Source organism: Choloepus didactylus, chromosome Y, assembly GCF_015220235.1.
Source record: "Choloepus didactylus isolate mChoDid1 chromosome Y, mChoDid1.pri, whole genome shotgun sequence".
Taxonomy (NCBI): domain Eukaryota; kingdom Metazoa; phylum Chordata; class Mammalia; order Pilosa; family Megalonychidae; genus Choloepus; species Choloepus didactylus.
The window spans coordinates 21638451-21654815 of record NC_051335.1 but is presented as its reverse complement, the minus strand read 5'-3'; the positions used below and the strand labels follow the sequence as shown (position 1 = coordinate 21654815).

General features: G+C 39.5%; 1 protein-coding gene across 1 annotated transcript in view; it reads left to right on the top strand.

Moving 5' to 3' along the window:
• The window catches only part of LOC119524183 (mitogen-activated protein kinase kinase kinase 15-like), a 162154-nt gene that overhangs the window by 103473 nt on the left and 42316 nt on the right, over positions 1 to 16365 (top strand). The window contains 5 exon segments of the mRNA XM_037822819.1: positions 1365 to 1477; positions 2226 to 2385; positions 6521 to 6671; positions 7969 to 8076; positions 13575 to 13624. Coding sequence (XP_037678747.1) covers positions 1365 to 1477; positions 2226 to 2385; positions 6521 to 6671; positions 7969 to 8076; positions 13575 to 13624 — 582 coding nt within the window.

Sequence of the window (16365 nt, the reverse complement as noted above, 5' to 3'; positions counted from 1 at the left end):
CTAATTAGAAAAGAAAGGGGAATTGCGGGTAGCTGAGCTTGTACCTCGGCTTGCCAGGCCTGGGCCAGGGGACCTGATCACCCCCTGGGGAGGGTAGTAGGTACGGGCGTGAGTGCCCTCTGCAGCCCCCCCGAGCCTGGGGAGCGAGGTCGAGGCAGCTCCCTTTTCCTCACCCAAAATGTCACGGGCAGGGGAGGCTTGCCGGAGGAAACCGCCTTTCTCCCAACTGCCCTTTCCCCACTTCCTTATCTTACCCACTCACTCCCTGGTGCCAAGGCCACTCCTGCCACCGCCAGCGCGCATGCACCTTGGCCAGAACAACACCCGCCCGCTGCAACGGCTCCTGCGTCCTCTCAGAACCAATCCTAGCCCCTCTCCCTTCAATATTGCCATTTTAGGCTACTTCACCTCCTTTCCAGCCCTGCCCTTCTTACCAGCCTATATAACCTGTGATCACCCCTGAATAAAGCCTCTTTGGCGCATACTCCTACTGGATGAAGAGTGTCTTGTCCTTATCGCCGCCCTCCACACCTTGCACGCCTCTCGCCGAGGACCCGGCCACGTCCTCCGCCTCGCCCTCGCCTCCGGGAAAGAGCCCCCGCCGCCGGTACCCTTTAAGCAGCCCCGAGAGCTGAGGGCTCGGCTACCGGCCGCCACTCCCCCTAGAAGCAGTAACCCCGACCGCAAGAGAGTAACAAAATGCAGTGTTAACATTTTCATATGATATGGTGCTCCCAGTTTTGTATCTTGTTCCTTATCCTAATGTAATAGGTCCTGCCCCTTATCTGACTATGTCAGTGGAACTGCTCATGAAGCCATGTGCAATCCAGGATTCTGGCGATAGTGCTCCCTACACACACACACACACACACACACACACACACACACACACACACACATGTCTCCCTTTTGTTGTTTAAGCAAATAAATGAGATCTGCAGAGAAATGGCCTGTGATGGATGTGATTTCCATGTAGTAAGCTGTACTTGAGATTTGGGCATCAAATTGCAGTAGTCTTTTGGGGATAGGATTACAATTATTTCAAATTCCTTTTGTATACTTTAATATAGTTTCCTTACTTTATATGATGATCATGGCTTTTATAATGAAAATATAAAGCTTATGAAGAAAAATTTATAAACTCCCTGGTTTAAGTTACTGTGTTGCTATTATATCATTTTAAAAAAAGTAATTTGAGAGCTGCATGTAGCTGTTTGTAAGGGTGGGGAGAAAGCTGGAAAATATTAAGTTAGAGTAGTAAAAAGTTTCATTAAGTTTGGTTTGTACCATTATTTACACACTCTTTATCTTGTTTGAATAGAGTAAGATTATATAATAAAACTCTGGCGGTTCTGTAAATACAGGTATCACAAAGGGTTTGAGCTGCAGTTATCTCTCTATTCTGGAATTAACCTTGCAATTTTGCTGTTGGTTGCTGGACAAAAATTTGAAACTTCCATGGAACTAAGGAAAATAGGTAAAGCTATTTATTATAGCAGTGGTTGATGCTTGGATTATGCAAGTTCAGCACTAAAAATATGCTCAGCTCAAACAGATATTGTACACAAATGTTCATAGCAGCATTATTCACAATAGCCAAAAGGTGGCAACAACTCAGTGTCCATCAACAGATGAGTGGATACACAAATTGTGGTCTGTCCATACAGTGGAATATTATTCAGCCATAAGGAATGAAGTTCTGACACATGCTACGACGTGGATGAACCTTGAAAACATTATTCCAAGTAAAATAAAACATATGCAAAAGGACAGGTAGTATATGATCCCACTTACAGCATAGGTGAATTCATAGAAACAGAAAGTAGATTAGAGGTTACCATGGGCTGGAGAGAGGGGAAAAATGGGGAGTGGTTCCTTAATGGGTATAGAGTTTCTGTTTGAAGTGATGAAAAATTCTGGAAATAGGTGGTAGTGATGATTATACAACATTATGCCACTGAATTGTACACCTAAAAATGGTTAAAATGGCAAATTTTATGTTATATATATTTTACCACAATATTTTTCAAATACAAAATAGAAACACATCTAGTTAAAATTTTTAAAATACAAGCTCAGATAACTTATATTTTATTTCAGAAGGAACAATCAACTGTTTTCTGAAACAGTAGCCAAAATAAAATACTTTCTTGTGTCTAAAGGCTTGCATGATAGAGAAACTGGAAATATTTTTCTTAACTTTATCTAAAATTCAAATTCTTAAGGTGTCCGACTGAACAGTGTGTTGGGGAGGAAAGGTTGCTTGGAGAAAATGAGCAATTACTGGGATGTGGGTCAGTTCTTCAACGTAAGCATGTTGGCAAATGATGTTGGGAAGGCGGTCCAAGCAGCAGAAAAGTTATTCAAACTGAAGCCTCCAGTCTGGTAAGTCTCATCTATGCATTGTCATCACCCATTTCAAAATATGATCTTGTTCTGAAATGTTTCCCCCAGGCAGAAAAAGTGTAATCTCTGGAAACAATAACAATTGCTAAGTTTTTCCTTCTGACATCTTCAATGAAAGCCAAGTTAGGGGAGACATGACAGCTCTGAGAACTCACTTGCTTTTAAGAGAAGAAAAGACAGACACATACACACACTCACACATACGCACAGAATATATCCCTACATGGTATATCCCAGGATTAGTCTCTCAATCTCATTAACTTCTTCAAGCACTCCAGGTCCTTAAGGACAAAATATTCTTTGTAACTAGTACATATTATGCATTTGCAAGAAAGCAGATAATTAAAGCTAAAAAGCACACCAAGAAAATGATATCCATGACAAATGAAAAGTGAAACTAACCTAAAAGACCAATAATAGGGTATAGTCAAGAAAAAGATGGCACAGCAACAGCCCTAGGTTAACCCATCATGCAGACATTAAACTGTGTGGTAAAGAGTATTTGGTGACTTGGAAATGTGTTCATGGTTTGTCATAGAGTAAGAAAAACCAGTTGTAGGCTGTATTTTTCTGTATCGGTGGTTCTTAAACTTTAGTGCGCTTCAGGGTCACCTGTGTTGATTAAAACACAGATTGTGGGGCCTGTCTTGAGGATTTCTGGTTCATTGGGTTGTGGTAGGGCCTAAGAATTTGCATTTACAAATGCAAGCTGATGCTGCTGATCTGAGGGCCACATTTTGAGAACCACTGTTTTCTATGATCTCATTTTAATTCAAAATATGTGTCTGATTTGTGATTCATAGGGAAAAGTCTGGGAGGATTGAGCAATATCTGACTTCCCCAATAGATATTAACCTGCAATAGAGCTGTGGTTATCTTATTCATTGCTGTAATTGCATGGTGGATGTTCAGTAGATATTTATATCATGAATGAATGAATGAGGAATTTTCTCCAAGATATTAACAGTGGTTCTCTCAGGGAGGTAACCTTGCAAGAAGCTTTAAATCTTATTTTTTTGTTGTTTTTAATCTGTTTTCTGATTTTTCTAAAATGCATATGGATTACTTGCATGATTTGAAAATTTTAATTATCTTCCTTCTCTTATTCCCCAGCAAAGTAGGCCAGTCTGGGTTCCCAAGGGCAGAAATCTCTTGTCAGATTTAGTTTGACTGCGTTTCTTCCTAGCCTGAAGGACCTTAAATTTGACACCCAAATTGTAGTAGTCTCTTCAAAGTTCTCTGGGGCTGAGAGAACACAGAGCCAGGCCAGGCCCTCTGCCCTTGGGAAATGGCTGCTGTCTCCCGATTCCTTATCTAAAGGTACACTCCTGTTTCTGGGCTGGATGGAACTGACTCCAGGTAGAGGAAATCCCAGGGTTGGGTACCTTCCCATTACATAGGCACCTGGCCTGATTGATAGCATTGGTACCCAAGCAGTTCAGTTGGAGTCAAGCTAACCTTCCCAGGATAGCTCCAGATTTTACCCTCAGTGGGTAAAATAATACTGTAATGCATGCAACTGAATCGAATCTGTTCAGTGCCAGTGAGGACAAGGCCACCACTACCTGGCAACTGGCAGCTATGTTTCAAAATGTTAGAGCTGTCCAAAGACAGAAAAGGTGTTATCAAAGTGTGCCTGGTCAGATATAATTTTTTTTGAAATAAAAGACAATGAGTTTCAAAATTAATGGTTGCCAGGGGTCAAGGTGGAGGGTGGAAGAAGGAGGGAAGTAGGTGTGGCTATCAACATGACTGATCCTTGTGGTGATGGAAATGTTCTTTATCCCTGCCGTATCAATGTCAAAGTCCTGGTTGTGATATTGTGTTATAGTTACCATTGGGGAAGCTTGGGGAAAAGTGTACATGGGATCTTTCTGTGTTATTTTTTTTTAATTTTGAAATAAATTCACAGTTATACGAACAGTTGCAAAAACAATACTAACCCCATACACAGAGTTCCATCATACCCTGACCCCCTCCCCCGATAGCCCAATGCACCAACTTTATGTGTTATTTTTATAACTGCATGCAAATATTCAGTTGTCTCAAAATAAAAGTTTAATTAAAAAGCAATGCACTCATTCTCAGGGAAACTTCATATATACACTCTTCTCCTGAGACCTGGGCCTGACTGGACTGGGAAAATCTGATTGGAGTCATTGGAGTTGATCATATCTGGGGAGATCCTCTAACAGAAAGGTTACATAGAGGCAGGGCAAGACCAGAAAAACAGAGCTGAATAATTCTGATCAACTATACAGAAGCTATGTTAGAGGTCTAGAATAAGTTGAACTGAATACCAATGAACAGATAGAGAACAAAGCCAACCAACAACAACAACAACAACAAAAAACCCTAGGTAAAAGAGTGAAAACAAGCTCCAGAATAAACTAATCAAGAAAATCAGATGCCTAGATAGGTAAAAATAATGAGCCATTCTAGGAAACATGAAAATACGGACCAGTCAATGGAACAAACTAACACTTCAACTGAGATACAGGAATTGAAACAACTAATTAAAGATGTTCAAACAAATCTTCTAAATCAAATCAATGAGCTGAAGGAAAATGTGGCAAAAGAGATAAGGATATAAAGAAGATACTGGATGACCATAAAGAATTTGTAAGCTTGAGAAAACAAATGGCATAACTTATGGGAACGAAAGGCACATTAGGAGGGATGAAAAACACAATGGGGACATACAACAGTAGATTTGAAGAGGCAGAAGAAAGGATCAGTGTACTGGAAAATGAAATCTGAAATCATACACACAAAAGAACAGATAGGGAAAGAATGGAAAAATACGAGCAGCATCTTAGGGAACTGAATGACAACATGAAGCACACAAATATACATGTTATGCATGTCCCAGAAGCAGAAGAGAAGGGAAAATGGGCACAAAGAATAATAGAAAAAATAATCACTGAAAATTTCCCAACTCTTATGAAAAACATAAAATTACAGATTCCAGAAGTGCAGCGTACCCCAGACAGATCCCAGTAGACCTACTCCAAGACACTTACTGATCAGATTGTCCAATGTCAAAGACAGAGAGAATTCTGAAAGCAAGAGAAAAGCAATCCATCACAAACAAGGGTAGCTCAATAAAACTATGTACAGATTTCTCCACAGAAACCATGGAGCCAAGAAAGCAGTGGTAGGATATTTTAAGATATTGAAAGAGAAAAACTGCCAACCAAGAATTCTATATCTGGCAAAACTGTCCTTCAAAAATGAGAGAGAGATTAAAATATTCTCAGACAGACAGACACTGAGAGAGTTTGTGAAAAAGAGATCAGTGCTACAAGAAATACTAAAGGGAGTGCTACAGGCTGATAGGAAAAGATAGGAGAGAAAGGTTTGGGGAAGAGTAGAAATGAAGACTATCAGGAAGTGTAAACGCAGAGAGAGAAAAAAATAAGATATGACATATAAAATCCAAAAGACAAAATGGTAGAAAAACATACTGCCCTTACAGTAATAAAACTAAATGTTAATGGATTAAGTTCCCCAATAAAAAGATGTAGACTGGCAGAATGGATTTAAAAACAGAATCCATCTATATGCTGTCTACAAGAAACTCACTTTAGACACAAGACAGAAATAGATTGAAAGTGAAAGGTTGGAAAAAGATGTTTCATGTCAACAACAAACAGAAAAAAGTGGGAGTAGCTATATTAATATCAGACAAATTAAACTTCAAATGTAAAACGAGAGACAAGGACACTATATATTAATAAAAGGGACAATTCATCCAGAAGACATAAAAATGTGTTCGAAATTTTGTCATTTTGCAGTTTTTTGAATTTCAAACTACTTGCTCTTGTTACCTAAAACAGTCACCAAATGCCTGCCAATCCCTACACTTTGGACACTGTGTACCAAAATTGAGGTTTAGCCCAATGTTGGTTAAAAGCCATGTTGTATGATTTTGTTGGACTGACTTATTTTGCCTACTGTTTCGGGTTTTTTTAAATTGGTTATGTGGCCTCCAAGGGATTGTATAAGAAACGCTCATTACATAATATAATTTGGGGAAGCCTCTTTTAAAGGGAATAGAATTAAATTCCATTTATTTAAGAATCGAATTTATTGATGTTTGTGATTTTTCCAGGTACCTGCAATCATTAGTTCAGAACTTATTATTAATTCAGCGCTTCAAGAAACCCATTATCAAACATTCACCTAGGCAAGAACGGCTTAACTTCTGGTTAGACGTAATTTGTGAGGCAACAAACAAAGTTGCTAATGGACTCAGATTTCCAGTAAGATATGTTAAATCCATTTCTTTAAGATAAGAAAAGAAACTTTGGATTGGTAGAATCTAATTATTGAATATTCTGAAAGGAAGAAAACTTTTAGAGTAATTTAAAATGTTAGTGTAACCATCAGCTTATGTAGATTCAACAAATGATGGATTAACTCACTGGAAAAAGTTGGCTATAGCCTCTAAAATAGTCATTCTCAACTGGGGGTGATTTTGCCAACCAGGGGTACATTTGGCAATGTCTGGGGACATTTTTAGTTGTCACTACTGGGGAGGGGGGAAGTTGACTGATGGGTAGAGGCCAGGAATGCTGGTAAACATCCCCCAGCATAGGATAGTCCCCCAAACAAAGAATTATCTGACCCAAAATACCAATAGTGCTGAGGCAGAAAAATTCTGCTCTAAAACAATGCAGTACTAATAGCAAAAACTTGGAATTCAAAAGCTCTTTCCTGTTGAGCTTTGGTTTGCCTCTATTGCCACTAATTAATTTTTAAAATTTTACTGAAAAGCAAAATTGCTTCTACCTTTCCATAATTTTTGGTTTCAATTTGATGACCATTTTATAAGGAGTCATAAATAAGATATCTAAGCAGCCTGGAAACTGAACTTCAGATAATTGCGTTTCATATTTATGCCATGAGATTTTTGTGAACATGCTGTTTCCAATAATTTGATTAAGCATCTCGTAAAGGACTGAATTGTTTGAAATTATTGTACTTATTTCACTCCTAGGTAGTAAGTTTTTAAAATCTTTCAATTATGAAATATGTAAAACCTACTGAAAGGTGCAAAAAAGAACCAGGACATGCATGTAATCTCTATCCAGGTTTAGCATATTAAATATCTTGCTTTGTTTGTTTTGGATCTCCCTCTCTCTCATTAAATAAAATATTTACTGAAGAAATGTCACCCCACTTTTCATTTCCTTGCATTTTCTACAGATGCTGGGTACCTGCAGAACATCCCAGTCTGCTTCCTTATTTCTCTTGTAAAAACCATAGCCTCCCTTTTGCTTCTCTGCCACCTCCTTGGAAAGGCTTTTCTTAGCCACTCTCACCTTTATTCTGCACGGTTTTCTTCAGAGCTCTACATGACCTTCTGTGGCATATCCTATCTGTTTGTTTTTCAGCCTGCCCAGTTAGAGCATAAGCCTTATATGGTCAGGGACTTGGTGTGTGGCGTGTAGGCAGTACTCAAGCATTTGTTCAGTCTGAATCTTCCCACTTCCGCATCAGGCAGGGTGCCCTATGTTTTCTAGTCCCATGCGTTACCGAAGTCTCTTCTTATTTTAGGTTCTGGTGATAGAACCAATCGAAGTCTACCAACCTTCTTATGTGTCTATAAACAACGAAGCCGAGGAGAGAATGGTTTCTTTATGGCATGTCTCACCCACAGAAATGGTAAGGGAAAAAATTCACAAACAGCTCTCTCTTTGTTCTGTATTATTGAATCAAAGGTTAGATTTTCAAGTAGAAGAGCTATGTTATCGTATTTGAAAATGCAGGCACCCATGCCTAATTTCTGAATTATGGGAGATTGTGTGTGTGTGTGTGTGTGTGTGTGCATGTGTGTATACGTATATATACATATATACATAAACACACACATATATGTATACATATGTACATAATATATATATATTAGTTATATATATAACTAATACAGTCTTGGTTTTTGTTCATTGTGTTTTTCTTTAAAGTTAAAGCATAAGGATGCAGATAAGGGATAAAGGGAAACTCCCTCCATATCCCTTAAATGTGGTGTCCATTCCCACCCCCATCCCCAGTGATTTGGCAGCTATCCTCTTATACCTTGTTCTAAACTCATTTATAAATACATTGTGTATGTATGTGTGTATGTGTATCCTGCAAGGCATTTTCATCAAAGTGAGACCATACAGTATATTTATTGTTCTGCTACTTAAAAACTCACATCAGGGACAGTTTGTCATATTAGCACACATTGACCCACTTGATTTTCTAAATATATTATTCCCTATGGTCCCATGTCATCTGGTATATTTCCTGGTATGGATGAACCATAATTTAGTTCACCATTTTCCTAATGATGCACGTTTAGGTCTCTACATTTTTGCTCTTGCAAATGATATACCAGTGCACATCCTGCCAGTTGCAGCCTACCACACTTGTCCAAGGGTTTCAGGACCTTCTGGATTAAAGGGTACATGTGTTGAAAACGTCCAGAGCTATTGTCAAATTTATACCATTCCAACTTATGACAGCAATATAAGCAAGAAAACATTTTAATTGCCCATTAAAGAAGTTGCAGAAATGTTGAGCTGGACCCGATGTTTTACGTAACAGCTAGATTTTTTCATCTCCATTTAGCTAAAGTGTCTGATCGGTTTTTTTCTTAAATAAAATATTTTGCAGTGAAAAAGAGATGTAGCGCCTTTGGTGAGTGCACTAGATATATCTATTTGCTATGCAGATATATTTTCATGGAGTGTGGGGAGAGTTCTGCCATTAACTTGACAAAAAGAAGGATTGTTGTTTCCTCCTGGAGACAAAGAGTGTGAACAATTATGTTTCAATCAGGTAAAGATAAACATTATCTTCAAAAATAAAATGGCAACATTGGAGAAAAAGCAAAAGCTCGAATTCATATTAGAAACTCATCAGAAGTAGTCTCCATGTCTCAATTGGAGGACAATAACTTTGTCCAATATTTAACTTCAGAAGCAATCGTCTTTTCAGAAATCATCTGCAGCCATTTGTGAAGCCCAGCTGCCATGAAATGCTTGTGTATTTTTTTCCCTGCACTGTGTGCATTAAATACTCCAGTGCAACGGATAGAAATTAAAGCTATAATCAAGTGCATACATGAAATGCTTATTCAAATATATATATATATATATATATATATATAATCTCATTTGAAGAATGCATACATCTTTCTATTTAATTTGCCCCCTTTTTAAGCCTTTTGGTGAAGTAAGTCATAAATGTGCAGTTTGATGAATTTTTTACTAAGTGAACACACCTGAGTAACCAGTACAGGTCAAGGAAACGGGCTATCGCCAGCACCACCCCACCCCACCCCACCCCACCCTACCCCACCCTGAAGCTCCCTCCAGGTATTAACCTCCAAGTAGCACCCTGTCCTCAGTCTCAAGACGATTGTGCTAGGGACCAACCCTGATTATTTTCTTTGAGTCATTGACTCTACTGTGATACAAAAGCATTTCCAAGATTAGGATCTGTAGTCTCACTATTTCATTGATAGAGGTGCAATATACCTCACATTTTGAAAAGTAGTTGCAGAAAAAATTAAAGCTACTAAAGTGACTCTCCATACTTTTAGAGGAAAATGGTTTTGATGTCATGGAATTTGACAAATTTTTCCCATCTCATTTGAATCCTATAATGGTTACTGGCCCTTAAAGGAAATTTCCATTGGTACATATAATATCTCACTAGTTGTACATATTTTACCTTGTTGTATGTAGTCTATAATAGTTAATAGAGAACTATATAAGCAGCAAATGCTAATTTTCCTTAAATGATGACATGTCTTGCACAAGTGCTTGTAGTTGTCAGTGGAACTAAGAGAAATATAAATTGCCTCTCTTGTTTGGAGAGGAAGGCTTTGCTTTTGCTTCATTTACTCTTTTGAAATTCTGGTTTTGAAACCCAGCGGATTTGCCGAGAAGATGATGACATTTCTCTACATGGTGTTGCACTTTTTCTTGGTGGGCTATAGATGGTGAGAAGGGACTGCACATCTACACCTGCATAGAACATCACTGTACAATGAGACAAAGGTCCTGGGTTATGAGCTAAGAATTCAGAAACTTATTGGAAGTAAGGAGGCCAAGGTATGCTGGTAAAGGTTTAACAACCATGTCTCCAGGGGTGTGAGGAGGAGACCCTGACTTGTAGTGATTGCTGATCTCTGTGGGATAAATACTCCCACCAAAGCCAGTTTCAAGCAACCAACATCAGGTCACTGAACATGGGGTTAGGAAGAGATGTCCAAAATTGGCCTCCCCAAGCTGGTGCAAGCTGCCTCCAGCACACCAATGCAAGGAGGCCTCCCAGAGCTGGAACAGATGCAGTTCTCCCTCAGCTTCTCTTGGCCCCCAAAGTCCAACAGTGTTGTCCATACTGGTAGGGCTGCTGGTTTCGGAAAGCTCTTGTTTTTTGTGCCTTTTACACTTATGTCAGCCACCGGACAAACTTACACAAAAAGTCTACGCTCTTAATACAAAACTGTCACATATCTCCGAGCCCCTCCTTGTCCTTCAGCATTGGCACTGTGGGATGGGGCTGAAGCCGAGTTGGGACCCTGGAGGTGTGCCCCACCTTTGACTTCCAGGCCCACTTCTGCCTAGTCCACTCACTGAATGCACTTTTATTGGGGGCTTCTGATACTGACATGAGAAACTACCATCATAAAACCATTTCCTCATTGTGGCTTGGATAGGGTAAAATACCCCAGCTCTGAAAACATTAGGATGCTGCCAAACAGGTGGCTCAGAAGAGAATGGTGGTCAGAGATTCCCTGATCAGGTACTTGGTGCCCATTGACTGAGCTGGGAACCAAATCAGAAGCAATGTCCCCAGCCCTGCCTTCCATAACCCAGTATTTTTTATGAAAGATTCTACTTGCAGGCACAAGAGAGCACGTACTTCATGGTTCCATTTATGTAATATCTCAGAACAGGCAAAACGCTCCATGGTGTTAGATGTCAGAATAGGGGTTGCCCTTGGGAGGTGGGGGATGACTTAGTGACTTGGGGTATGAGAAAGTGATGAGGGGGGCTTCTGGGATGCTGCTGGTGATGTGTTTTGATTAGAATGCTAGTTCCAGGGGATATTCATTTTCTGAAAATTTATTGAGCTGAACACTTATGATCTGTGCCCTTTTCTATGTATATTATACTTCAATTTTTTAAAAAAAATCTTAATTTAAAAACAAAACAAAACAACCAGAAAACCCACTTGCCCTGGTCCTCATCCTCCTGATAGCCCCAATCATTACTGACAACCTTGGCTTTCTAGATAAAACTCAAGACTCTCTTACCAAGTGTTCAAGCCTTTATGTAATCCTCCCTTTCTCTTTCTCCCTGATATGAGCCAGACTGTCTTCTTACCACCCCCCTGAGCTGGCCCCATAGGGTCTAACATACCTGTGCACTTTTGCTCTCATCCTTCTTCCCCCAAATTCCTTCTTCCAATTATGCAGGCCCCAGCTTTTGTACAGGAATGTCTATGTGATTGAATCCTTTTTGATGCCTTTCATATTTCATTTTTCACAGCCCCCAGTGGCTTCTGTCTCAGGCATAGTAAAAGCTGAAGTCCTGGTGGTGGCCCACAGGGTGATCTGTTCTCATCAGCCCTCCAACCTTCTTTCTTGTTCCCCCTTCACTCAACTCTGCTCCCGCCTCACTTGTCTCCTTGCTGGCCCTCGAACATGCCAAGCACACTCCTGCCTCAGGGCCTTTGCACTTGCTGTTCCCTCTGCCTAGAACTCTTCCCCCAGATATCCATGTGGCTCCTCCCTTCACCTCCTTTGGCTTCCTGCTCACAAGTTATCAGAGAGGCCTTCCCTGAGTATCCGGTCTAACATTGTGATCCCCTGCCCTACCTTCATGCTTTCCCCTGCTTTATTTTTCTTCATAGCACTTACACCATCCATCACCTATATAATTATTCAGTTTATCACCCATCTCCCCTCACTCAAATGGAAGCCCCACAAGGGCTTTGTTATTCACTGCTGTCCTCCGTGCCTGGCACTTTGCCTGGCATGTAATATGTGCTTAATCAACATGTATGGATGGGTCATCTCCCATTGGGAACCATCTTCCCAGTCTCTTTCTGTTGCCATTGCAATAAGATGGCAGGAGATGTGTTAGCTGACTGCTCGTGGCTGTTCTCCTGAGCCATCTGCTTACTCGGCTCTCACTCTTCTCCTCCCTGGGTGGCTTCACTCGTCATTTATGACACTGCTTAGGCCAACCAAAAGTATTTTCCCATTTAAAATCATTTTCTGTTGTGACATATTGGTATTGTAGCCCATGGCTGTTCAGAAACCAAGATTTCAGACCTTCTTTCTGTGGCTTTGCTTTGTGTGAAGTTTAAGGGAAGGGAATGGAGGGGGGAGAACAGAGTTGTTAAAAAAATAAATAAACTGCATCTTTGGCAGATTGAAATCCTGGTAAGTCTTTTTATTAATTGTGATAGGCTAGCTGCTAAAATAAACAGCCCCCAAATCTCAATGCCTCAGCATGGTACAGATTTATTTATGGCTCATGTCATATCCAGGTTGGCAGGTGGCCCTGTTCCTTCATGTAGTGGATGGGGAAAGAGAATGTAGAGAATTGGTGTGGAGCTTTTCATGAGCCAGGCCTGCAGGTGGCGTGCATCACTCCTCTCATTCTGTTGGCCAGAACTCAGTCATATGGCCCAACCTAGCTGCAAAGGAGACTGGGAAATACAGCCTCACTGTGTGCCCAGGGAGAAGAAGAAATGGAGATCGGTGAACACTGAGTGCTGTTTGCCACAGTCTTCTCCAAATATTTCTGCAGGTCACTCATCCATCGGCTATTCCCAAACTCATGTTAAGGTATGCTGATATATTGATAGAAGATGTTGGGCCACTGTGTAGTTCTTGTTTCTACATCCAATTTAGATCATCTCAAATTTAGATCATTTGCTCTAAACTGGATTATAGACAGAAATGAATTTTTTAATACATTAGAAAATATTTCTGGTGTTCGAAGTTATACAAAGTATGTTGCTTTAACCCCTGATGCTCTATTGAAAGTAAAATAGCAGAAATGATTGACTATAGAATAAAACAAAAAATGATTATTTGCTTCCCTTTGATTTAAAAAAAAAATCAAACTATTGACTTCTGTCTTTGATACCTACAGAAACAAATACACGAATGGAATTTTACAGCCTCTTCCATTAGAGGAGTAAGGTAAGAACATCTAAGAAAATGATATTTAATGCATGTGATGTTTCTACTTATTTATATAATATATAATATTCTCATCTTCAATGGAATCCAAGATGGATTTTTTTCATTGTTCCTGCCTGAGCTAGTAGTTCATAGTATATTGTTAGTAAAGACTTTTTGGTTTATCATAACTCAGAAGTTTTTCTCATATCCAGTGGACAAAACCCACTTGTCTCAAACTTTTTAAAAAGTAAAGTTATGTCTCTAGAAAGAGAAAATCGGTCTTGGTTGAACCACTGAAGTTCAAGTACTCAGGGGCCCCCAGAGCTGAAGTCGGGAGTTTTTTGGTAATTACATTAGGATGGGGTCTCTCCTGGGCAAAGTAACAGAGCCAAGGATATTGTGGTATTTTCTAAGAGGAGTTGTGGCATTTGCCTTTTGAGTCAGGAGTGGTGACCACTTGGGTGTGAGTCATGTGGCATTCCCCAAGCAGGGCTGATACAACTCATCCGAGCTCATCATCATGTCAGGATATCCAAGGGTGGAGGTAGCTCTGAAGAAGATGTGAGTTCTAATCCCTCCTCTGCTGTGTTACCTTGGGAAACTCTCTCAAACTCTCTGGGTCAGTTTCTTTATCCATCAATAGAAGGGTTTGGACTAGAACTCTCTGTCGTTTCTCTGATTTTGAGACTACCACAGGTCATTGGACAAATCCCCAATTACCTTCAAATGCAGTACAATCCTGTCCTGGACACATCACAGTGTTTCATGATATTAGGACCATGTTTTTGTTGCTTTAAAGGGAGAGAAACAATTTTAGAACATAGTGCGTTTGGGTTATACTGCCCAGAAAATACAAGGTAATTCAAAAGATGCTGAACGTTTTCAAAAACATATTACTCAGTGTCTAGGTTGTATGAGAACATGTAGTCAAGAACCTTCTGTTTGTACCTTCTCATCTTCATTAGCCTTGAGGAAATCAAGACACACCTCTGGCTGCCATTTCAACCATCAGTGGGAATATGTAAAGGGCTCCAAGATTGAGATGATAAAGAGCATGTGTTTGAACATTTGCAGTGTTACACTACTAACTGTGATAGTCCCTTACATAGTTATAAGTACTGTGTCCTGATACTCTCCAAGTCTAGAAATCCTGTTTGTATCATAATGAATTACCTCACAAGTGCCTTTCTTGTCTCTTTCATGACATTATAAATTCCTTGAGGGCAGGGACCATATTGTATTGTCTTTTCTGTCACCCATATACTTTACTTAGCACTGAATACCTAATAAGTTCTTTTTTTTTTTGAATCATCATTTTATTGAGATATATTCACATACCACGCAGTCATACAAAACAAATTGTACTTTCGATTGTTTACAGTACCATTACATAGTTGTACATTCATCACCTAAATCAATCCCTGACACCTTCATTAGCACACACACAAAAATAACAAGAATAATAATTAGAGTGAAAAAGAGCAATTGAAGTAAAAAAGAACACTGGGTACCTTTGTCTGTTTGTTTCCTTCCCCTACTTTTCTCCACATCGATCCATAAACTAGACAAAGTGGAGTTTGGTCCTTATGGCATTCCCAATCCCACTGTCACCCCTCATAAGCTACATTTTTATACAACTGTCTTCGAGATTCATGGGTTCGGTGACTTTGGGGGCCTTATCAAAGATCAGTCGGCCATAGATCTGAGGGTCTATCTCTGAATTCTCAGTTCGATTCCATTGATCTATATATCTATCTTTGTGCCAGTACCATGCTGTTTTGGCAACTGTGGCTTTATAATAAGCTTCAAAGTCAGGGAGTGTAAGTCCTCCCACTTCGTTTTTCTTTTTTAGAGTGTCTTTAGCAATTCAAGGCATCTTCCCTTTCCAAATAAATTTGATAACTAGCTTTTCCAAGTCTGCAAAGTAGGTTGTTGGAATTTTGATTGGGATTGCATTGAATCTGTAGATGAGTTTGGGTAGAATTGACATCTTAATGACATTTAGCCTTCCTAACCATGAACATGGAATATTTTTCCATCTTTTAAGGTCCCCTTCTATTTCTTTTAGTAGAGTTACGTAGTTCTCTTTGTATAGGTCTTTTACATCTTTGGTTAAGTTTATTCCTAGGTACTTGATTTTTTTAGTTGCTATTGAAAACGGTATCTTTTTCTTGAGTGTCTCTTCAGTTTGTTCATTTCTAGCATATAGAAACATTACTGACTTATGTGCATTAATCTTGTATCCTGCTACTTTGCTAAATTTGTTTATTAGCTCTAGTAGCTGTATCATTGATTTCTCAGGGTTTTCTAGATATAAGATCATATCATCTACAGACAATGACAGTTTTACTTCTTCTTTTCCAATTTGGATGCCTTTTATTTCTTTGTCTTGCCGGATTGCCCTGGCTAGCACTTCCAGCACAATGTTGAATAACAGTGGTGACAGAGGGCATCCTTGTCTTGTTCCTGATCTTAGAGGGAAGGCTTTCAGTCTCTCACCATTGACTACTATGCTGGCTGTGGGTTTTTCATATATGTTCTTTATCATGTTGAGGAAGTTTCCTTCAATTCCTACCTTTTGAAGTGTTTTTATCAAAAAGGGATGTTGGATTTTGTCAAATGCTTTTTCAGCATCTACTGAGATGATCAATTGATTTTTCCCTTTCGAATTTTTAATGTGTTGTAATACATTGATTGTTTTTCTTATGTTGAACCATCCTTGCATGCCTGGAATGAACCCCACTTGGTCATGGTGTATG